Source organism: Nematostella vectensis, chromosome 10, assembly GCF_932526225.1.
Source record: "Nematostella vectensis chromosome 10, jaNemVect1.1, whole genome shotgun sequence".
NCBI lineage: Eukaryota > Metazoa > Cnidaria > Anthozoa > Actiniaria > Edwardsiidae > Nematostella > Nematostella vectensis.
The window spans coordinates 13,379,402-13,403,035 of record NC_064043.1 but is presented as its reverse complement, the minus strand read 5'-3'; the positions used below and the strand labels follow the sequence as shown (position 1 = coordinate 13,403,035).

The 23,634-nt window shown below is 41.1% G+C and overlaps 1 protein-coding gene across 1 annotated transcript in view; it reads left to right on the top strand.

Annotated features, from left to right (window-relative positions):
• Positions 1-1,998: 1,998 nt before the first annotated feature.
• The window catches only part of LOC5502832 (dedicator of cytokinesis protein 1), a 50,394-nt gene continuing 28,758 nt past the window's right edge, over positions 1,999-23,634 (top strand). The window contains exons 1-35 of the mRNA XM_048733473.1: positions 1,999-2,196; positions 2,345-2,428; positions 2,761-2,801; positions 3,291-3,346; positions 3,489-3,588; positions 5,252-5,344; positions 7,782-7,837; positions 8,078-8,162; positions 8,265-8,300; positions 8,544-8,701; positions 8,818-8,908; positions 9,421-9,484; positions 9,894-9,959; positions 11,558-11,630; positions 11,782-11,867; positions 11,988-12,031; positions 12,124-12,205; positions 12,875-13,098; positions 13,606-13,782; positions 14,176-14,341; positions 14,572-14,666; positions 15,496-15,680; positions 15,998-16,079; positions 16,240-16,292; positions 16,976-17,081; positions 18,307-18,377; positions 18,507-18,625; positions 19,143-19,270; positions 19,648-19,743; positions 19,881-20,074; positions 20,720-20,795; positions 20,879-20,979; positions 21,526-21,584; positions 22,366-22,514; positions 22,604-22,692. Of these exons, the coding sequence (XP_048589430.1) occupies positions 2,160-2,196; positions 2,345-2,428; positions 2,761-2,801; positions 3,291-3,346; positions 3,489-3,588; positions 5,252-5,344; positions 7,782-7,837; positions 8,078-8,162; positions 8,265-8,300; positions 8,544-8,701; positions 8,818-8,908; positions 9,421-9,484; positions 9,894-9,959; positions 11,558-11,630; positions 11,782-11,867; positions 11,988-12,031; positions 12,124-12,205; positions 12,875-13,098; positions 13,606-13,782; positions 14,176-14,341; positions 14,572-14,666; positions 15,496-15,680; positions 15,998-16,079; positions 16,240-16,292; positions 16,976-17,081; positions 18,307-18,377; positions 18,507-18,625; positions 19,143-19,270; positions 19,648-19,743; positions 19,881-20,074; positions 20,720-20,795; positions 20,879-20,979; positions 21,526-21,584; positions 22,366-22,514; positions 22,604-22,692 (3,422 nt within the window). The 5' untranslated portion in view covers positions 1,999-2,159. The remainder of the gene's footprint in view (positions 2,197-2,344; positions 2,429-2,760; positions 2,802-3,290; positions 3,347-3,488; positions 3,589-5,251; positions 5,345-7,781; positions 7,838-8,077; positions 8,163-8,264; positions 8,301-8,543; positions 8,702-8,817; positions 8,909-9,420; positions 9,485-9,893; positions 9,960-11,557; positions 11,631-11,781; positions 11,868-11,987; positions 12,032-12,123; positions 12,206-12,874; positions 13,099-13,605; positions 13,783-14,175; positions 14,342-14,571; positions 14,667-15,495; positions 15,681-15,997; positions 16,080-16,239; positions 16,293-16,975; positions 17,082-18,306; positions 18,378-18,506; positions 18,626-19,142; positions 19,271-19,647; positions 19,744-19,880; positions 20,075-20,719; positions 20,796-20,878; positions 20,980-21,525; positions 21,585-22,365; positions 22,515-22,603; positions 22,693-23,634) is intronic.

The following is a 23,634-nucleotide window of genomic DNA, read 5'->3' as shown; positions in this document are numbered from 1 at the left end:
GGCTATCCGAGGGCTATTCGAGGCTATTCATTTTAGAGACAATCCGCGACTTACAATAAAACTTACTCTATGGGGGTGAACTTTGGGGCATCGATATGTCCATAAAGCCTAATGAAAAAGACCCAATCGAGTGTGTGCTGACCAATTTCTGTAAGTGGATTCTGGGTGTCAGTAAAACCGCAACTAATAATGCATGTCGATATTCCCAATAAGAACTGAGGCTGCTATGAAATCATTAAACTTCTGGCTAAAACTTAGTACTCCAGAAAGCGCAGCTAGCCTTGCCGCGGAGACGTATTGGGAGGCCAAGTGCACCCTCCCTCCTACTCGTGGGTAGTTAAACTAAAAGAACTGATTAATCGTCTAGGCGTGGGTTATTTATGGGACAATCGAATCACAATTGACAATAAAAGAAACTAGGGATAAAATGTATTAGTATATAAACTCGGGAACCTCGCAAGAACAAACGATTTGATTGGTTGAAGAAACTCAGGATAAAATGCAATATACAACTCCTAGAACGTGGATATTTCCTTGCGCCCCGAAATCAAGCAAAATGGCGGGTGTAACAGCAGATTTGCAAGTGTTTCCGAAAAGAAAATTGCTCTAAAGCTTGTTTTATATACTAAAACAATTATACCATTTTCATTTCGGCGGATAGAAATAGAAATAATATAATTGTTAAATATACACCTCCTAAGAAGTCAGGGCAGTAGCAGGGACTCAAAGTATTGAAGGGCACGATCCAGAAACATTAAAAAAATATTTGGGGCACAGCCACGCCCATACTGGTCATTCCCTTATAATTTTTGAAAATATTTGGGGGTGGGGGGCACGTGCCCCTTAGTGCCCCACCCCCTGCTATGGCCCTGGAGGTGGATATTTTTTTTTTGCGCCCCGGAATTAAGCAAAATGGCGGGTGTCATAGCCGATTTGCAAGTGTTTCCGAAAAGAAAATTGCTCTATAGCTCGTTTTATATACTAAAACAATTATACCATTTCCATTTCGGAGGATAGTGGCTTTAAAAATATCTAATACCTCGAGCCTTCGGCTCTCGGTGGATATTTCGCCACTATCTATCTCAATGGAAATGATATAATTGTGAAACATTCTAGGATGCTAAGACAAAGAATTGAAGACATTGAACTGCAACTTTGGCACAGTGAGGTTTATTACGATAATATCACAGCAAACAAGCTTTGCATAAGGGCAAATAAAAAATTTGAAAACAATCTTGACATCCCGAATCAGAACCACCGCAGGTGCCTTAACGCAAACTGATGCGCATTAGTAATTGGTAATCATGATCTAGAAATAGAGAGGGGGAGATATCACAGACCCTACAAACAAGTACAAGAGAAGTCGTGTCCGTTCTGTCCCAGACGAGTACCACTGTGGCATTCACTACAAAGAATGTACACAATTAAGAAAAAAATTCATTGAAATGATTAGTAAATCTTGGAGAATATATGCGAAAAAGAAATCGGACAAGCTATTTTTTCCCTAATAATATCTAATCCACCGAAACGAATAGCCAAAAAGGCGGCAAAGTTTGTTTCTGCGTGTTTTCAACTAAGAAATGAAAAACAAGAAACAGGGGAGCTGCTGCTGAGAGTACTCTTATTCACTTTTTTTATGAATGTGTAATAGCTACACAAACCAATGTACGTTAAAATGTATACGGTGTGAATAAAGTATGGTATGATGGTATGGTATGGTATGGTATGGTATGGTATGGTATGGTATGGTATGGTATGGTATGGTATGGTATGGTATGGTATGGTATGGTATGGTATGGTATGGTATGGTATGGTATGGTATCTTAGAAACAGTAAGATACATTGAGGCAGCAACCAGGAAATATGCCTAATATGTAAGCGCTATTGTTCTCGGGGGCTATTCCACTGTTCCAGTATACATTTACGAATTCGAACTCTAACAAAATCTTTTTTTGAATGAAGGGCTCTGTCACGCACTACCACTATTCGCACCAGAACGAGGCTAAGCTCATGCAAACAAACATGGCTTCCTCCAAAATGGCTGACGGGAGTACTACAGGAAGTTCGCGATCTTGAGGGAACCGGAGCTGAGACAGTGTTCCACCTACAGAATTTTGGTATCAATGCCTCTACCTTAACTTAGCTACACTCCAGTAGAAATGTGGAGAGCGACAGAGAAAGCAAAATATGGTGTCGGTATGTAAACCAATGTTGATTTGGCGCGCGGAGCCACTCGGCTCGGCACACGCTAGCCGTAGATAACAGATCAAAAGGCGGTCAGAATTTGTCTTTATTGCCTGATACGATCATTGCAAGTGACTCTTTGATGTATCTTTCTTTACAGTGATTCATAATTACGATGGAAACACACCTCACGGACTTCGCATCAATGTCGGCGAAACTGTTCACATTTTCGAGGCTTGCGAAGGTGAGGCACCAATTAATTGAAGAACAAATAAAGAGTTTTTGACAACTTTAGATTTCCTTAAAATGCTACTCTAACAAGAGCACAGAATGCAACCACGTGAGGGTCAAACAGTCGATAAGCTTGATATTATTTGTGTCGTTACTCTTGCATTACTTATCTTTTGTTATTTTCTTCACTAAATGTCTAAATGACCTAATTTATAACCTCGGTTTATAGTCATTCATCAATATTCTGAAAATGTTGTTCATGCGGTAAAATGATGTACAAGTTTAGCGGAAGTTGTTGAAGGTTTTGAGTAAGAGAAGTACCCTAATATTTATTTTACATTTTAGGCTGGTATAGAGGATGTCTGCTTCGGAACAAAAGCCAAAAAGTAAGAAAAAATTTGTTAACATTATGAATTATGATTAATCTATATTTTACTCTAATTAATATATAATAATCTGTTCTGAAATTTCCGGTTTGACATTATAGCTCTTTAAAGCAACCACAGAATATTTGATATTGTTAATTTATTTCTCTTTATTTACACATTGCGCCTTGTTATTTTTCCTAAAGAAGATGCGTTTGTTATGTTTCCTAAAGAAGATGCGTTTGACCTTTTGGTCTACAAATGACAGTGTTAACTCATTTGAATTTATAGTGTGAATTGTTAATCTACTCAAGGGACTAATATAAAAACTTATTATGATAGGGGTGTAAGCTAAATTCTTTTCGTTAATGCTCTTTCTTATATAGGTTTAAGAAATTGTCTCTAAATGGCTTCCTAGAATTACTTCCATTTCTTTTAGTTGCATTATTAAAAATTAAAGAGCTTAGCATTTCTATTTGAATAACTATTTTTGGTAATATTACTTCCAAGGGAATATTTCCAGCATCATATGTTTGCCTCAAGGAGTCTGATGTGGACTATAGGGGGTAAGTAGCCTGCACGAGTGTTCCTGATTCAGATGTATTTGCATTTAAAATCCTTGTTTGTTTGGTATTTTATTTGAATTTTAAAAACCAAAAAATATATCACATCTTAAAATTCTCACTTCTTCCCAAAAATATAATTCAGGACATCATATGAAGTTGTGATTCCGAAGGAGGATGCTATTGTAAAGGAGATGACGTCAGTGTTGAGGGAGTGGTCAGCAATATGGAAACAGCAGTATGTGGTGAGTATAACAAACATACAAATGTAAAGAAGAAATCTTAGGCCTGATTTATACGTTGCAATGTGACTTGTACGTCTGGCATGGTAGAGACCATGCCGAATCTAATTGTTTTGATTCTGCATATGAATGGTTCAATGTTTAACCCTTTCACTCCTGGGTACTTTTGAGCAAAATTGTTAGAAAAACAGACTGAAAACAGAAACCTCCCCCCTATCTCAAGTCCAACACTATCAGTTAAGCTAAGCTACCGCTGACCCAAGCGGTATGCCTCGAAGTTTCCAACAATGCACTGCGGTGCCTTTTCTTTCTAGCGACGGCACTGCTACAGCCTGTTGCTTACAACAGTTTTGCTTGTAACATCTGGAGAGTGCCTAAGACAATCATAAAGTCCATTTGGGCATAATTAATGCTGTGCTTATGGATGTTTGCACGCTGAGGTTGATTCAATGGGATAATTCCTTGTTTGGGCTTCACCGAGTGAGAAAGGAATTTTCTAGTTAATGGCCTCATACTCTCCAATGTGGACCATCTTTGCTACCCAACCTTTTTCAAAAATTGTTTTCAGGCTTATTCTGGGTTCCTTGGACCTGGGAATGTTTTGTTTGGCTTTGGGGCAAAGAGACTTATAAAAAAACTTTTATGATTATGGTGGAGGAGTTTTCCCGCCTGTCCGTCAAGGTGTTTCCAAGACTCCCATGATGCAGTGCAGGCATGCAATTTAGCCTAAAGATGGTGACTTCTAATGGAGGTTTTAGCATTGATTATTGTGGCTGATGGCTGTAAAATTGGACCTGACAGAGTGCAATAAAGGTATCTATTGGTGACTTGATCTGTGTTTGCTTGTCTCTATTTGTAGTTCAGAATTTTGTGTCTTTTTTGGTAAGAAATGTTTCCAGGTTTAAGCATTTGTTTACGAATTGGTAATAAATCAAGGTTGATATTTTGACAATAGAGTCCATTCTATTACATTGCTTGGATGCCCTTTTGAAGGTTATCTATGCCAGTCTGGTGATGTTTGGTTTGCATTTCTGACGTTTTGGAGCTGGGCCTATATTTTACAGGCACCTCCGGGCATAATAGTAATGAAAGGGTTAAATCAATTAAGTTTGGCACGGCAGAATTGAGTTTACCACAGCACAACATAAGTGCTGCCCCATCAGTCATGCTGCACAGCAAAATCACAAGACCGATTCAAATTTTGAGCTTCTGATGTGTTGAAGCAAATCCCATATTTGTTTTTATTTTGTACAACAGAAACCCTGCATCAAGGCAAGTTTTACTGCTCTCAACCTATTGACATGACCTATTTAGTGAGACATCTGAAACAACACTGAACCCAATGTATTTGTGTTGATACAAATAGGCCATTAGATTTGGCATGGCAGGAGCGCAACTTATGAATCATGCCTAACAGAGCATGATGGACTTCCCTAGCGATTGCTCTCAGGGGGTACTTGTTACAAGTGTGTCAGGGGCATTGGCTGTATGTACCAGTGGTCACTTGTTACAAGCATGACAGGGGGTGTTTTACTTTTCCTATTAGGGAGATAGCCAGATACTAGCATCAGAAGTGGTGCATTTTAGGGGAGGGGGGTTGAAGGAGGTATCTCCTGCCTATGCTGTATTCTAAGGTAATGATCATTATTTAAATATGTTTTCACAGGAAAACAAGCTCCAGCTGTTTGTAGCACTGAGAAAGATCATGTGGGACATGGTGGAATACCGTCAACAACTGCTGTCAGGAACACTTACTCAGGTAACCAAGCTCTACACTGCTAATGAGATGTTACATGGAATAATAATAATACTCGTTTATTAGTCCTCTTGTAGCCTTAAAAGCTAAATTACAGGATTCCAATATCAAATATAATAAATAATGATTAATTGATACAATATAATAAATATAAATGTAGTATGGGCAGTCAGATAGCCAAGGCCAGCGTGTGTTTGTTTGTGACAAAGTTGCCAAATCTATTGGTCGCAAAAGGTTTGATGTGATTGCCAGTGCGCGTTCTTAACTGGTAGCTATGGGTAGTAGCCTCAATGCGGTCTTGCACAAGCCGGTACACTGGATTTTGTGGTGTCAAACAAGAGATAAACCTGCAGCAGGCATCAGTCCGACGATCTTCAAGGGTGGCTAGGTTTGCCCTAGTTAGAGCTTCCTTGTAATCCAAGCCCGGATAGATAATGGCGAGGGCGCATTTCTGGACTCTCTCCAATGAATCAGAAAGGTAGCGTGGCAGGTCTGCGAAAACGACGCTTGCGTACTTGAGCGTGGATCGCACAAGGGAGCGATAAACCACTATAATGTTATCAGTAGACACGCCACAGCGCTTCAGCTGCCTTATAGAATACAGGTGCCGGTTTGCTTTTTTCACTATAGAGTCACAATGTACCTCCCGCGTCAAGTCGTGAGTAATGAAGACCCCGAGAAATTTAAAGGACTTGACTTCTTCTAAGATGGTACCACCGGTCGCAATAGGAGGACATTGAAAACTATTATAGTGCAAAAAATCAAAAGCCATTACTTTGCATTTTGTAGGATTCAGACACATATTATTGCTAGTTGCGAACGATTGGACCTGCGATACTATAAATGGTAAGGTGGGTGGCGCGTTTCTGGGAATAATTTCAATAGCTGTAAGGTCGTCGACGAACTTCGCGCGTGGAAGCCAGCAGCGGATAAGGTCATTGACCATAACTGCGAATAGAATAGGACCTAGACGTGTTCCCTGTGGTATTCCTCCATTGAGGTTGAGTGGTGGTGATGTTGAGGATGCTATGCTTACTACCTGGGTTCTACCTTCTAAAAAGGAAGCAATCCACCTGAGTAGACAGGGGTGGATATCTAGGCTACAAAGCTTATTTAACAGGATGTGGTGGTCTATTAGGTCAAATCCTTTCTTAAAGTCAGCAAAGAACCACCGCACCCATACGCCGCCTCGGTCTAAAGCCTCTAGTGTCAAGTGCAGGAGGTACACAATAGCGTGTTGGCACGATTTCCCAGCCACCGCAAATTGCTTCGTGTCTAGGTGTTGCACGGTACCTGGAAAAGATCTGGATAGAGTGAAGCCTTCCATTGCTTTGGCAAGATGACATGTGAGTGAGATCGGCCGTATGCCGGTTTCGATGCTCTTAGGAGGGCTCAGTTTAGGCAGGGGGCGCACGTTGGCCGACTTCAACAGACCCGGGAGGTGACCTTCCTTTAGTGATGTGTTGTATAACTCAGCTACTATAGGTGACAGTCCGAATGCAAACATTTTCAGAATAAGGGCTGGGATCCCATCCAGTCCAGGTGCCTTGTTGGTGAGAATCCCTTGCAAAGACTTATAAGTCTCATACGATGATACCAGGAAATGATCCGGGACATCAGGAACAACAATGGCTGTGACGTCGTGGGGTAACAGAGGTCTAAAATCAGACGTTAGCTGGACGAAGAACTCGTTGATCTTCTTACACAGATTATCCACGCTGGCGATGGAGGAATCGTCTATTAACTGTTTATACCATTCCCCTTGGCTCATTGACTGTCCTGTTAGGTTTTTAACTTCCCTCCACCACCTTCGCGTATTGGTGTCCTTAAGCTTTTTCACCTCGTTCCCAAGTTCAACATCATAAAGTCGCTTACACTTGATATCACTCCGTATGTAGAGGGCAAGCCCTCCGCCTATGCGATTGGGACGGTCTTTCCGGAACAGAATGTAATCTTGCAATGAGACAGCCGAGTCGGGAATATCATCAGAGAGCCATGTCTCGGTTACGCTTAAGACATCAGCGTGGTTGAGTTTCGCAACACAGTCCAGTTCGTCAATTTTTGGAGCTACGGAGCGAACATTGCACAGTAGGAATGACGGTATAGATGCGAACTGCGAGATTGCACCTGTGCAATTGAACTTGAGCTTTGAATTCAAGAAAAGTTTCAATTGCACACAGAACATTAATGTTCTAATTGGAAGGCAAAGGAATCAAATATGTATGCTTGATGTTATACACTTTCTGTAACAAAAATACTTCTACTCTCCACAGGTTGTGCATAGTATGGTGCCGCTCCGTCCCCACCCCCTCCCCCCTCTACTGTCACTGATATGATGGCACTGTACTTTTATATTTAAAATTTGTACTAATACTTCTACTAATGCTCTAATATTTAAAACTGTATAACTTATGAGTGACCTGTTTTTTTTTCTTTGCAGGATCAAATGGATGAGATCAAAGAGAAAGCAATTCATAATATTGATTGGGGAAACAGGTACCATAACAAAAACTGCACTATTATCATGTTTATAATAGTAACAACCTGTAGATTCCGTGTTTTGGCCATAAAAGACCATCCAAAATATCCAGAAATAAAATCAAGTTGTCTACTATTAGTCACTGAGAGGTGAGTTATGACCATCCATGCAGCTTTAAATATAAAAATTTCTAGCCGGCTTTTCAGACTAACAATGGTACCATGTAAGGTGACCATGTAAAAATATCAACTTTGCAGTAAGATGGGGCTTGACCTAGTGCCAAGAATAAATGGAGAAATGGTTGATGCTGATTCGTGTAGTGTGGTTCATCTATATCAAGTGGTATGTACATTCACATATAACGTTTTAGCTGATTTTGCTTAAACTACAACCTGTGTTAGCTATGTGGTTTGTAGCACAAATGTGATTTTGTTGCATTTCCAGCATTTGGATAGTGAAGAAGCAAGCAACACAGTAACGGTGAGCATTCATTTGGGAAATAAGGTGAAAGGGAGGGGGATTTTCCCTTAAGGTTATACTCAGAATAGAAGCCTATCTTCTAATCATCCCTCTATAATGAGAGGGAAGGAGATAATTCTTCAACTGAATTATTTTTAAACTCTTAATTTTTCTATATTTTTAATGTAAACTAATTACAAACATCTGTAGCCTTTGAAACTTTTTAGGGCTGGGTAAATTTTTCGTCCCCTTCTGATTTTCCAGTCAAGAGGCACAATCAAGCGTGCCCCCAAGGCCAAGACCAAGAATGTCACCACCCAGCATCATATCTACTTTAACATGAACAGTTTTATGTGTAATGTGGAGGAGAGTTGTGAGGTCTTCTTCTCTCTCTACAATGGCAAAAGTTCAAAGTTCTTCAGGTAGGTTTTAGGCCCGATTCATACAGTAAGTCGTGCTCCTTTTGTGCCAGATCTAATTGCCTATTTCTTTTGACAACCAGCAACATTAACTATTTCTCTTTATTTTATTTTTTCAGTGAGCGTTTTATGGTGTCAATTGGTAAACACTTCAGCAATCAGAAGGTTAATCAACTGCAGAAAGTCAGCAACTCCACCTGTGTTTTCACTGTAAGTAACAGGTTTTCATAACAGGGTTTATATGTTACTGCATGAACACGTTGGATTTCATGATAAATATCTATCAATAAGTATACTACTGGTTTCTGCTTTGTTTGTGAGTCAGGATGCGGTATTCAAAACTTTGAATTATGCAAAAATAACTTACAGGTGACTTCTCTGCCTGTCTACGTCCATATCAAAAACATTAAATCAAACTTTGATTCCATAGAATGGTTACTGAAGCTCGTTAAATTTGTGTGGTGGCTCCAATGAAAGAAAGGGATGTGGTGGATGGATTGGGGTGTAGTGGGCATGCACGCAAGGTTTTCTCAGGACTGTTGAATCCTGTTCTTACCCCAAGACACAATTAAACAGAGAGGCCTTTTTACCTTGAAATTCACTTTTACCTGCTCAGCACAGGTATTACGTGTACTCATAAGATACTACTGTAAGACCAATCAGCTATGAGGGTCTATGAGATATCAATAGATGATAAATAGATGATATCTGACTGTTTATAGGATCTTGGGAGTGTGGAGCTTAGAAGCACGGATACCTACCTTGTCGCCCATCTCATTAGAGTTGGTGAGTGCCAGTAGCTATTCCTTATTTCTTAGCTCTTCAGGTCCTGCTTTTGATTAAGTCCTTTCAGTTACCTTATTCATGTTCTTGGAGCAGGACTGAAGTAAGGAAAAAGTATAATTACAATTTTATAAGCAGTTTCAAAGATTTCAATTTTAATTCTTTAATCTCTGTGAATAGTTAGACATTAGCCAAACAGAGAGTCACATAAAACTCTGTGCCAATAGCACAAATATTGCAAAACAAACTTAACAGTTTTAGAAAAACATCTTCGATAACATGCAGTGCCATGAAATGCAGTGAAACTATAATGTTGCTCTCTGCAATTGACTTTTTTTAAAGTTTTGTTAAAACAAGTTTAGGCAGGAGGAATATCTAATGCAGTCACATATTGTACGTTCTATTATTCCAGGTAAAATGCTCCCTGAATCCAAGAAGGTATCAAGTGTATCCTATAGAAGACCATATGGCTGTGCTGGTAAGGGAAGATTCCCATTCCTTCATTGCATCTTGTCCAGACATTCACCCCACTCTTTCATTGGATCTCGTCCAGATATTCACCCCATTCCTTCATATCATCTTATCGAGATGTTCACCCCATTCCTTCATATCATCTTATCGAGATGTTCACCCCATTCCTTCATTGCATCTTGTCCAGATATTCACCCCATTCCTTCATTGCATCTTGTCCAGATATTCACCCCATTCCTTCATATCATCTTATCGAGATGTTCACCCCATTCCTTCATATCATCTTATCGAGATGTTCACCCCATTCCTTCATATCATCTTATCGAGATGTTCACCCCATTCCTTCATATCATCTTATCGAGATGTTCACCCCATTCCTTCATTGCATCTTGTCCAGATATTCACCCCATTCCTTCATTGCATCTTGTCCAGATATTCACCCCATTCCTTCATTTCATCTTATCGAGATGTTCACCCCATTCCTTCATTTCATCTTATCGAGATGTTCACCCCATTCCTTCATTGCATCTTGTCAAGATATTCACCCCATTCCTTCATATCATCTTATCGAGATGTTCACCCCATTCCTTCATATCATCTTATCGAGATGTTCACCCCATTCCTTCATTTCATCTTGTCAAGATATTCACCACATTCCTTCATATCATCTTATCGAGATGTTCACCCCATTCCTTCATATCATCTTATCGAGATGCTCACCCCATTCCTTCATTTCATCTTATCGAGATGTTCACCCCATTCCTTCATTTCATCTTATCGAGATGTTCACCCCATTCCTTCATTGCATCTTGTCAAGATATTCACCACATTCCTTCATATCATCTTATCGAGATGTTCACCCCATTCCTTCATATCATCTTATCGAGATGTTCACCCCATTCCTTCATTTCATCTTATCGAGATGTTCACCCCATTCCTTCATTGCATCTTGTCAAGATATTCACCACATTCCTTCATATCATCTTATCGAGATGTTCACCCCATTCCTTCATATCATCTTATCGAGATGTTCACCCCATTCCTTCATTTCATCTTATCGAGATGTTCACCCCATTCCTTCATTGCTTCTTGTCAAGATATTCACCCCATTCCTTCATATCATCTTATCGAGATGTTCACCCCATTCCTTCATATCATCTTATCGAGATGTTCACCCCATTCCTTCATATCATCTTATCGAGATGTTCACCCCATTCCTTCATATCATCTTATCGAGATGTTCACCCCATTCCTTCATATCATCTTATCGAGATGTTCACCCCATTCCTTCATTGCATCTTGTCCAGATATTCACCCCATTTCTTCATATCATCTTATCGAGATGTTCACCCCATTCCTTCATATCATCTTATCGAGATGTTCACCCCATTCCTTCATATCATCTTATCGAGATGTTCACCCCATTCCTTCATATCATCTTATCGAGATGTTCACCCCATTCCTTCATTGGATCTTGTCCAGATAATTATTCCATTCCTTCATTGCATGTTGTCCAGATATTAATCCCATGGCTTTATTCATCTTATCCAGATATTCATCAAACCCGCTCATTGCATCTTATCCACATTTATTCCTTTCTTCCAGTGCTGGATATTGTGGACCTATTACAAGGAAAAGAAGAAATTGAGAACAGTGAACTCTTTATGCCCATCCAATTGTAAGTCCACCAAGTTCAATCTAATGTTGTGCATATGACTTTCAAAATATCCCAAGCAGTCTAAATGTTGGTAAGTGAAAAAAGCTAAAGGCTTTTCATTCGTGGAAACTCGAATTTGGTTGGTCAATTGTCTTGGCTTCCTTCTTTGCAGCACAAGTGAAACAGAGTTCCTAACCATTCATGAAAGTATCATAAAGAAATTGCAGTCTAAAAATGGATTACCAGAGTCCAGTACAGGTATGTCGTCATGTTCTTGTGACATGAGAGTATGCAAAGCCATCAGAACCCAATGTGAATTTTGTTTTTTCACTCCTCTTTTATTTTCTAAGACAAATTGAGATGTTCTTTTATTTCTAGGCATCTATGTTTCCATGCGCCTACTCCATGGCGAATTGGAAAAGGTAAAGCTGAATTGCCCCATTCATGGTCTAATACAGCAGGAGACCAGATTATTGGAAATAACTAGGATTCGTCTGATTGTTTTTTTTTTCAGATCCAACAAGAGAACCCGTTACTGTTCCCAGAGGGTATTGCTGTTGCCAGGAAACTTGGTTTTCCAGAAATTATCATGCCAGGTAGAGCAGGCGTACATGTGATGGGGACATTCAAGGGAAGAGAGGGGTGATGGAAAACCGCAAAACCATTTGAAAAATTTGCAAAACATCAATACAGGATAAAAGAAAAGGCAAAAGAACTATATTGCTTTTAATTACACCCTAACGCATTCCTAAATTAACAGCACTTAAAGCGCAAAAATATGATCCACTGCATATCCGCAAGCAGCGTCGCTCTGTAGTGCCTGTGCCTCTCACCACAGGTTTCCCGGTCGCTCTGTAGTGCCTGTGCCTCTCACCACAGGTTTCCCGGCCGCTCTGTAGTGCCCGTGCCTCTCACCACAGGTTTCCCGGTCGCTCTGTAGTGCCTGTGCCTCTCACCACAGGTTTCCCGGTCGCTCTGTAGTGCCTGTGCCTCTCACCACTGGGTTCCGGGTTCGAGTCCCGGTTCCGACGCGAGTGGAGTTTGTTGGTATCGCCTCTGCTCCAAGGATCTTTCCCTCTTTCTTTCGGTTTTCCTCCCTCCACAAAACCAACAATTTCGACCAAGATGTGATCCGTGGTCAGACACGCCTGAGGTGCCTTCCCATGTCTTCAACTCGACCACATCTGAATCTGCGCTCTCAAAATCCAGCGTTCCAGCTGCAACGAGAGTTAATACCTTCCCCAATTTATTTAATTTATTCTTAGGTGATGTGCGAAACGATGTGTACGTTACGATAGAAAAGGGCGAGTTTGAGAAGTCGGGAAAGACAACGGCCAAGAACGTGGAGGTCTCCATGAGCGTGATCGGCGCCAATGGGCGGCTCATTGAGGACTGTATATATCTAGGTGCCGGCGGCAAGCCGTGTACAGAATATGAGTCATTCATATATTACCACAACAGTAGTCCCAAGTGGAACGAGACAGTCAAGGTAAAGATATGAGGCCTCTTTTCCTGGCTTTCCCAAAGAACAAGGATGTATATATTGTCCCGTTGACTGCCCCCCGTCTCCCTTATTTAATCCTGCTCACATAAGAGTATTGATCTTGCTCGATTTTTTATACCCTCTTGACTTACTAGTTCTCAGTCTCTTATGACTTATGTTTTTTTTACCAGCAATGTACTTGTCTAGTATTTTTTCAGTGTATGCTGACCTAATGTGGAACTGATTTTTTTTATGGCCTGTTCAGCCTTTATTATTTGACCAGTCCAGGCTGCGCGGTTCACTTTTTTGTGCCTACCTGTTAGAACATGAACTCGTTTGACCAATCTTTTTTTGTACATCGTCTGATCTGGTTTACCATACTTGTTGGACTGGTTAGGTATGTAATTGTTGTTGCATGGTCTGTTTGTCTGCACACGTTTGACATGTTGAACGTTAACTTGTTTGACCGGTTTAGACTTCGCCTGTTGCGTCTTACCTGTGCGCATGTCCTAGGTGCGGATTCCATCTGACAAGTTCGAGGGCTCCCTCCTGAGGTTTGGATTCAGACACGTGTCTAAATTCGAAGAGAAGCACAAAGAACTGAAGACGTTCGCATTCTCGTTTGTCAAGCTGATGGGAGAAGATGAGACAACATTACCCGACGGTTCCCATGAGCTCTGCATGTACAAGGTACATGTGGAATGCACTGCGTGATAAATGACGATAGAAGAATAAACATGCGGATGTCAGCAACAATTATTATGGAGATGACAATGATGATAATGCTGATGATGACCAGGGCCACACACCTTTTGTACCTGTTGTTTGGTTAAGCTGTTATTATTTATGTTGTTGTCGCTGTTTTTGTCGAAGCTGTTGTGTTGTTGTTGATACTGTGGTTGTTGGTGATGATGATGAAGAAAATGATGTTGAAGATGAAGATGATGATAATGAAAATGATAAAGAAGAAGATAAAAAAAAACTGATAATTCTGATAATGACTATATGTTTAGCAGTTATCAGTGTAAACGGAGAGATAAATGAATACTACTGAATTATGTGTTAACCGTCTTACTATTGCAGTTTGACTCGAATTCCTATTTCGACTCCAAAGCCTTTATCAACATGCCGTCACTTGTATCTGAAGTGGGGAACATGAAGTACTCGCAAATGGAAAGGCTTAGCCGAAGCAGCAAGGACTCATTCTCTGTGCGAACTCTGGTTTGCTCCACCAAGCTCACGCAGAACGGTAAGAGAAGCAGAGCGTGTCTAGAGAAAAACGCAGGGTGGGGTCCAGATTAGTGATTCACTGACCACAGATCAATTAGGATCAAGTCGGCATCCTAAGCTCTGTTTAGAGGTCACTAGATCCATCTAGAAACTTTTTCTTTACAAATAATTACATGAAGTTAACTGTCTTCTTAATTACTAAAGAAGAGGTCAAACCGATTCGTTTGTAATTTCTACTGGTATTTATAGTTGATCTGGTTGGTGTGCTAAAGTGGCGGAAGCAGTCAAATCTTCAAGCTGTCGTCAACTCTCTTTTTAAGATCGATGGCGAGGAGATTGTCAAGGTAAACTTCATGTTTGAAGCTTATTTGGTGGGCATTTAATGGACAATGTGTTCGGTTTACCATGAATACTTTGGGTTTGGATTACCATGAATATGATGTGTCCGGTTTACCATAAATATGGTGTGTTCGGTTTACCGTGAATGCAATGTGTTTGGTTTGCCGTCAATACAGTGTGTTTGGTTTACCATTAATGCAATGTGTACGATTAAGCATGAATATGATGTGTACGGTTTACCATGAATATGATGTGTTCGGTTTACCATTAATACGATGTGTTCGGTTTACCATGAATACAATGTGTTCGGTTTAACGTGAATGCAATATGTTTGATTTACCGTGACTGCAATATGTTCGGTTTGCCATGAATACGATGTGTTCGGTTTACCATGAATACGATGTGTTCGGTTTACCATGAATACAATAATGTATGTTTGGTTTGCCATGAAAACAATGTGTTCAGTTTGGCATGAATGCAATGTCTTCGGTTAAACCATGAAAAAAATGTGTTTGTTTTACCACGAATACAATGCTTTCATGAAAATAACATGTTCGTTTTACCATGAATGCAATGTGTTCGGTTTGCCATGAATACAATGTGTTGGATTTACAATAAATAAGATATGTTGGGTTTTATCATTAATGTTTGGTTTACCATGAATGCAATGTGTTCGGTTTGCCATGAATACAATGTGTTCCGTTTGCCATGAATACAATGTGTTGGATTTACAATAAATAAGATATGTTGGGTTTATCATTAATGTTTGGTTTACCATGAATACAACTTGCTCTCTTCTTATCCGTTTACTCAAGTGGCCTTTTTTGTCTCCAGTTCCTGCAGGACATCTTTGACGCGCTTTTTTCCATTCTGAACGAGAGTGTCGAGGAATACGGCAATCTCGTGTTCCAGGCCATGGTTCACGTGATATGGATCTTGTCCAAGCAAAAGTACCAGCATTTCCAGGCGGTGCTCAACACTTACATCGAGAAGCATTTCAGCGCCACTATCGCCTACAAGTACGTGACTGAAGTCATGGAATTTCTAAAAAGTTCCACAGAATGCGTTTTCAAGTTTTCAAGAAAAAATGACAGAAAATCATGCTCAAATCAAATAGGGTTCTATTTAAGAAAAACGAGAATAGGCGACTTGCATAAAGAGGTTTTTCCTGTGGCTCAAAAAAGGTAATAAAAAGCAACTTATCTGAAGGGAAATCAGCCAGAAATTGAATATGCCAAAAAGGGCTTATTGAGGTATGATTAGCGAGTTTAAATCAAATGATGAGCTTACATGATTATATATGATTACCATATAAGGAGGACCATTTTGTCTACAGGAAGCTCGTTAGTTGTCTTAGACAAGCTCTTGAGCCCGCGAATGATGGCAGCGGTATCGACTTGCTCAAGAAAACCATGACGGTAAGTTTCTGATCAAGAAAAATACCTTGAAAAAGAAGTATGTTTATTTTCACATGAAAGCGACTGCACTGAAAGGAAACCCTATCTCTCTTATATGCTTCTTGATTTAAAATGTCATGTTCGTGTCGCGTCTAATCCTTGAATTGTCTTATTCCTTTAGTCGTTGGAGTACGTTTTCCGCTTTATCATCCAATCTAGAATGCTATACACCAGGTAATTGTTCTTTGTTCTTTGTAATCTTTGTTTATCGAGGGTAGCATATTTAACCGAATATACAGTTTTCAAACATATGGCCCTCGGTTAGTTAGCACTGTCACTGGGGGTGGTCACTGCCAGAGGGTTTATTGCGTCCCCAGTGGTTCTTTTACGTCCCTTCGGTTCAGGTTAGTGTAGTGCAGCTTGAAGAGACGGGCCCTCCGGTTTAGTGTCTTTATCCGGGAAGTTTGGAAACACGGGGAATAACTTAAACTTAGTTGTGATACAAATTCAATCCCCCAGTTTGAGCCAGGATTCGAACCTGGGCCACAGCGGTGAGAGGCCGACGCGCTAACACACTAGGCCACCCGTGCTTCCACGGCAATAAACATTATTACAAAGGTGGCCTTATAAAATTGCGATTCAGCATAAGACTGGGATTGTTGATAATTCACCTCCCCAGTGTCTTCCCACAACTCTTTGCGACGCGCTTGATCAGGGGCAAAATTGTAAACAAGATGGCGAAGTTCGCCCCCTGACCTCCGTTTCACGCGCGTGGGGAAGGTAAATTCACCCGCATTCAGTTTTTATTTAAACGCATAATCAAAGGGGATTTACATGCCTCTCTCCTATTTTATGGAATAAGTCGTCTTGTACGGCCTATACTTGTGCAATCCGCTGATTTTCTTTCTCGTTTCTAGCCATGTCAGTGAGAGTGATAATGGTTTCCAGAATCAACTGCGTTCTGTCTTTTTGTCGCTCAACAAGTTGTTGTCGCTGCGCTCCAGCGAGCTCGTCCCAATACAGGTAACCACAGGAACACCTCTGTTGTGATAATGATGGTGATGATGACAATGGTGATGATGACAATGGTGATGATGACAATGGTGATGATGACAATGGTGATGATGACAATGGTGATGATGACAATGGTGATGATGACAATGGTGATGATGACAATGGTGATGATGACAATGGTGATGATGACGACAATGATGATAGTGATGATGATTGTCGTGTAGATGATGCTGATGTAGATGTAGATGATGATGGTGTAGATGATGATGATGATGATGATGATGATTGTGTAGATAATGACGATGATTATGATGGTGATTATGATGAAGATAAGTTGCTGATAATGATGATGATGACGACGACGATTATAATAAAGATGAGGATGTGGTGGCAATGGGTGTTGCTGCTACAGTTGATCCTGCCGCTGTTATATTCTCGTCGTCATCTCGTTCTTGTTGGATGCTGGCTTTTATTGTGGGTGGTAGTATTTATTGTGGGAGGTGACTTTTATTGTGGGTGGTAGCATTTATTGTGGGAGGTGACTTATTGTGGGTGGTAGCATTTATTGTGGGAGATGACTTTTATTGTGGGTGGTAGCATTTATTATGGGAGGTGACTTTTATTGTGGGTGGTAGTATTTATTGTGAGAGGTGACTTTTATTGTGGGTGGTATCATTTATTGTGGGAGGTGACTTTTATTGTGGGTGGTAGCATTTATTGTGAAAGGTGACTTATTGTGGGTGGTAGCATTTATTGTGGGAGGTGACTTTTATTGTGGGTGGTAGCATTTATTGTGGGTGGTTGCGTTTATTGTGGGAGGTGACTTTTATTGTGGGTGGTAGCATTTATTGTGAAAGGTGACTTATTGTGGGTGGTAGCATTTATTGTGGGAGGTGACTTTTATTGTGGGTGGTAGCATTTATTGTGGGTGGTTGCGTTTATTGTGGGAGGTGACTTTTATTGTGGGTGGTAGCATTTATTATGGGAGGTGACTTTTATTGTGGGTGGTAGTATTTATTGTGAGAGGTGACTTTTATTGTGGGTGGTATCATTTATTGTGGGAGGTGACTTTTATTGTGGGTGGTAGCATTTATTGTGGAAGGTGACTTTTTCTGTAGGTGGTAGCATTTATTGTTTGAGGTGGCTTTTTTTGTGGATGGTAGGAGTTTGTTAATTTTCCTTTTGTTGACTTTAATTGTGGTATAATTATTTAATAATTATTTTGGTTCTACAGGCCCTGGCTCTTGTACAATTCGCTGCTATCTACAAAGATGCCCTAAAAGTCTTCAGCCGAGTCGACTTCAGGTAATCAGCGCGCATGTCACCTTCTGTGCTAACAATACAAAACATAACACGCATATTCTTCATCACAGGCAGAATGTATAGTTCACGAAATAGGTAATATTTTCTGTCCCTTACTTGTCTTCTCGTCAGCATCATCGTTAAAGACTTTCTGAACAGCGTGATAACGGACTCCAAGTCTAAAGCCCTGTCGCGAGCTAAACTAGACTGTATCACAGCGACCGTCAAGAGCAACCTCTTCGTCAACCAAGGTGATAATAATGATACAAATAATATGATAATGATAGCGGTTCCCAATTGAGGCACATCCATGGTGGCTCTTCCTCCTCTGGGTTCAGAGAGAGATAGCTAGGTCGTGATGAGAATGAGCGACTCTTACGAATAGCACACGGGTTCTTTAGCTTTCCCTTTACATTGCGAGTTGAGCGTTTATGAGACGGGAGCTCGGCTGTCATAGACTGGAAGCAGAGGAGAAACATGTTTAACCCACTTTTAGTACCACATTCCAATGCAGACCTAAATGCAGAAAAGTTAAGAGCCGAGGTTCGAATTCGGATTGCAGCGGTGAGAAGCCAGTGTACTAACCATTAGGCCACCCGTGCTTATGGTCACGAACACATCAGTTCAATGCTTGTCTACCTGTTGCTTCTTTTTGCCGCCGTGCTGCGTTTTACTCCATATACAGAACCTGTTTCGCACGTAACACCCCCTTCAAGTTATCCACCAGCTGTCTTCATACCGCTGACCGTATTTTTCTTGCGGGCGCAGACTCCCGTGAGGTCCTGGTACCCGTCATTGTTCAGCACATTCACTATTACCTGTCACGCAAGACAGAGATGAAGACATGTGCTCACGTGCTTGGAGAGGTCATGACGTCACTACAATCACACGCTCAGGTCAGTGCACACCGGCAACGTTTCATTCTTTTGTTGTTGTTGTTTATATTGTTGTTGTTGTTATTGCTGTTGTCGCTGTTATTGACTTGGTCTTGACAGATAAAGACGTGCGGTCATGTTGTTGTGGTTGTCGTTGTTGTTGTTATCTTCTGTTCCTAAGATGAGACGGATGAAGACGTTATGTTGTTGTTGATATCGTTGTTGTTGTTGTTGTTATTCTTATTATTATCTTCTTTTCCTAGATGACGACTTGTACTTTGTACCTTGTACCTTGTGGTCATGTTATTGTCATTGTCATTGTCATTGTCATTGTCATTGTTATTGTTATTGTTATTGTTATTGTTATTGTTATTGTTATTGTTATCTTCTGTTCCTAGGGTGAGACGGATGAGGACGTGTACCTCGTCGTCAAAACTCTTCTGCAGACTTTGATTCAGACGGTCAAGACTGTCGATCGAGCAGGGGCGCTAGCGGTAAGCTGACACGGTAGAAAATTGACTACCAGCTTATCTCCCCTTATCATTCTATTATTGTGATCCTGGTGCACGTGCTAGAACAATTACTTGAATTCCATGTCGCTTGTCTTATAAGAGCTTCTCTCCTTTTTTAGCGCCTTGTTGTCGCGATCCTTGTGAATTTGCTGCGGTTGATGCGAGAAGACCACTATCAGCGGTACTTGTGCGAGTTCCATGGTCGTAAGGAGCTAAGAGAGTTCCTCTTTAACGTGTTTGTGGTGTTCACCGAGATGGTCCGCAGAGATATCTTCCCTAAAGACTGGGTCGTCCTTATTATGCTTGGCAACAAGTACGTGTTGGTGGATAATGATGATGGTTATGGTAGTAAGGTCCAGTCCAGTGATGATGGCAAAAACAATGATGTTGATGATGATGATGATGACAATGATGGTGCTGATGACAATGATTATGATGATGCAAATGATGATGATGATGACAATGATGGTGATGATGCCAATGATGGTGATGATGACAATGATGGTGCCGATGACAGTGATGGTGATGATGACAATGATGGTGCCGATGACAGTGATGGTGCCGATGACAGTGATGGTGATGATGACAATGATGGTGCCGATGACAGTGATGGTGCCGATGACAGTGATGGTGATGATGACAATGATGGTGCCGATGACAGTGATGGTGGTGATACTGACAGTGATGATGGTGCTGATGACAATGATGGTGGTGGTGGTGATGTTAGTAAGGTGATGAAGATTATTACAATGATGGTGATGTGACGATGAGCCCTGCAGGTTCGTGCTATTATGATGCTTTTTAAAAATTCAAATTAATCCCGAATTGAACTCGAAACTGTATGATTACCTATACTAATGATTATGATGATGATAATAATTTTGATAGCGATGGCGTGATGATGGTAATGGTGGCGCTACTTGTAACAAAGACTTCTCATCTTTTTTATTTCTTCCAGTGTTATTTTGACTGCGATTCAGAACTTTTCGCAAGCTCTATGTAAAGAATTTTCCGACGATAACTTCGAATTTCAGGTACAGAATTAATCGCAGCTTCTCTTAACCTCTTGCATCCTTTATCATAATAACTCTCGTATATATATTTTTTTTTGTGGCAGTTATGGAACTACTACTTTCATCTTGGCGTAGCCTTCTTAACGCAGTCGCATCTCCAACTCGAGAACTTCTCGGAGTCAAAGAGAAACAAGATCATAGACAGGCAAGAAAGTAAATTACCGTGGGGGGGGGGGGGGGGGGGGGAGGCGCTCATTAATATCTTCCTCTTAGGCGAGGCGCTTATTCGAGCAATTACGCTATTCAAGTCCCAACGAGAGGTCGGCGCCACCCCTCTTGGTCCGCCGCTGACTATCCTAATGCGACAGTGCTGAATAACTTATGCGCATGCGCGTGTTCTGGCGAAAACAAACAAAATCTCAGCGTTGAATCGTTCGAGTAAAGGTACGAAAGGCAGACTTCGGTCGCTGTTTTGACTTACCGTACAGCATTAAAACCATACTGTACAAAAGATGACAGATCTGTTTGATGATGAGGGAGTCATAAAGAAAATTATAGCCTTAGGTTTGGTGTAGTTTTCTTAGCATTCGCCAAAATGTGACAGTTCGCCGGTAAAACGCCGCCATTTCAAAACAAAAAGGCTGGTTTAACCGCGCGGTACTGGAGCTAGTCTTACGTTTTTCAGCACTGGCTTCTAATGCTTATCAATGAGCTCTAGCCTGACTTATAATTTTCTCAATGTTTCTAACAGATACGCCGATATGCGCCAAGTGATGGGGTTTGAAATACGAGACATGTGGGACCAATTAGGTAAACTCTTCATTCCACTGTCCTTGTCTGGGCAGACATGACGGAAAAACACAACATGACGCTTCAAATAAGCCTATTTTACATTTAACGAGGCAGAATATTTCTTTATGTACTTAGTGAGAACTAGCAAACAAAATATCAAATGCGACTTTTTGTTAGTCATTGAAATTTGAGCTTTTCGTCCCTGCGCCCATAAATAGCGCAAGGATAATCAAAGAAAAAATAATAAAAAGCCAAAATCTCGGTATGTGCATTTCGGTCTCGCCTTATTTGTGTTTTGAAAATCTGTCCGTAATACAAGGAACCGATGCCCATTGTACAAAATTGTGTCTTCTTTCTATATCTAGAATTCCGTATTTTCCAGGTTTTTCCGTCATGTCGTCTGGGCATTCTTTCCTGGTCACACGGAGCTCAGTTGTTTCGTATGCGTCCGACCTGACGAATAATTCGTCTTATGCTAACATTGCGAACTAGGCCGAGACTGTGTCAAGTAATGTTTCTGCCTGTTGCTTGGTGCAGTTTCGGGCTGAAATATGTTGTTGGGATGTTCACACACACGGCATTGTTTGGCTCAACATTGATGCTTATGTTTGCGCAGGCTTAAAGGGGTAGTGATATCAGTTGCACTTCTAGTTTGCGCACGGATTTTCGAGTTTCCCGTGGCCTACGCTAAGTTGAAACTTTAGAATTCTTTAAATTGGGGGGTCACAAAAATTTAAGTGGCGGTCTTTTTGGATTTCATGACATCATTCTTGAAAATGTCAAACTCGAAATTCCACAGGTGAACACAAGAAGCACTTTATCCCAAATCTGATTGGCCCATTGCTAGAGATGACGCTGGTCCCAGAGACTGAGCTGAGGCGCTCCACCCTTCCCATCTTCTTCGACATGATCGAGTGTGAGCTGCAGGGAGACGGGTTCATACACCAGGCTAGTGTCTCATCAACTCATTTATATGAATATCTGTGGGATTCGCTTTAGCCATTGTTGGTAACCATCGCGCTGTCTGTCTACTTCAGGTAGAGAATGAGATGGTGAATAAGCTGGACCGTATCGTCACCGCCAAGAAGAAGGGAGACGAGGAGTACAAGGAGCTCTTCCACGACATGTGAGTGGTCTTGTAATATGATACTACACGTGAGTCGTCTTGTTATATGATACGACACGTGAGTCGTCTTGTTATATGATACGATACGTGAGTCGTCTTGTAAAATGATGATGCGACATGTGAGTCGTCTTGTAAAATGATGATACGACACGTGAATCGTCTTCTAAAGAGATAATACTACATGTAAGTCGTCTTGTTAAATGATGATACGACACGTGAATCGTCTTGTAAAATGATAATACGACACGTGAGTCGTCTTCTAAAGAGATAATACTACATGTGAGTCGTCTTTTAAAATGATAATACGACACGTGAGTCGTCAGAAGGGGGATCCGAGGGATCTGGACCCCACCCATATGAACGACTGTCCCGTATATACCTATCGAACGACTGTCCCGTATATACCTATCGAACGGCTGTCCCGTATATACCTATCGAACGACTGTCCCGTATATACCTATCGAACGACTGTCCCGTATATACCTATCGAACGGCTGTCCCGTATATACCTATCGAACGGCTGTCCCGTATATACCTATCGAACAACTGTCCCGTATATACCTATCGAACGACTGTCCCGTATATACCTATCGAACGGCTGTCCCGTATATACCTATCGAACGACTGTCCCGTATATACCTATCGAACGGCTGTCCCGTATATACCTATCGAACGGCTGTCCCGTATATACCTATCGAACGACTGTCCCGTATATACCTATCGAACGGCTGTCCCGTATATACCTATCGAACGACTGTCCCGTATATACCTATCGAACGGCTGTCCCGTATATACCTATCGAACGACTGTCCCGTATATATCTATCGAACGGCTGTCCCGTGTATACCTATCGAACGACTGTCCCGTGTATACCTATCGAACGACTGTCCCGTATATACCTATCGAACGACTGTCCCGTATATACCTATCGAACGGCTGTCC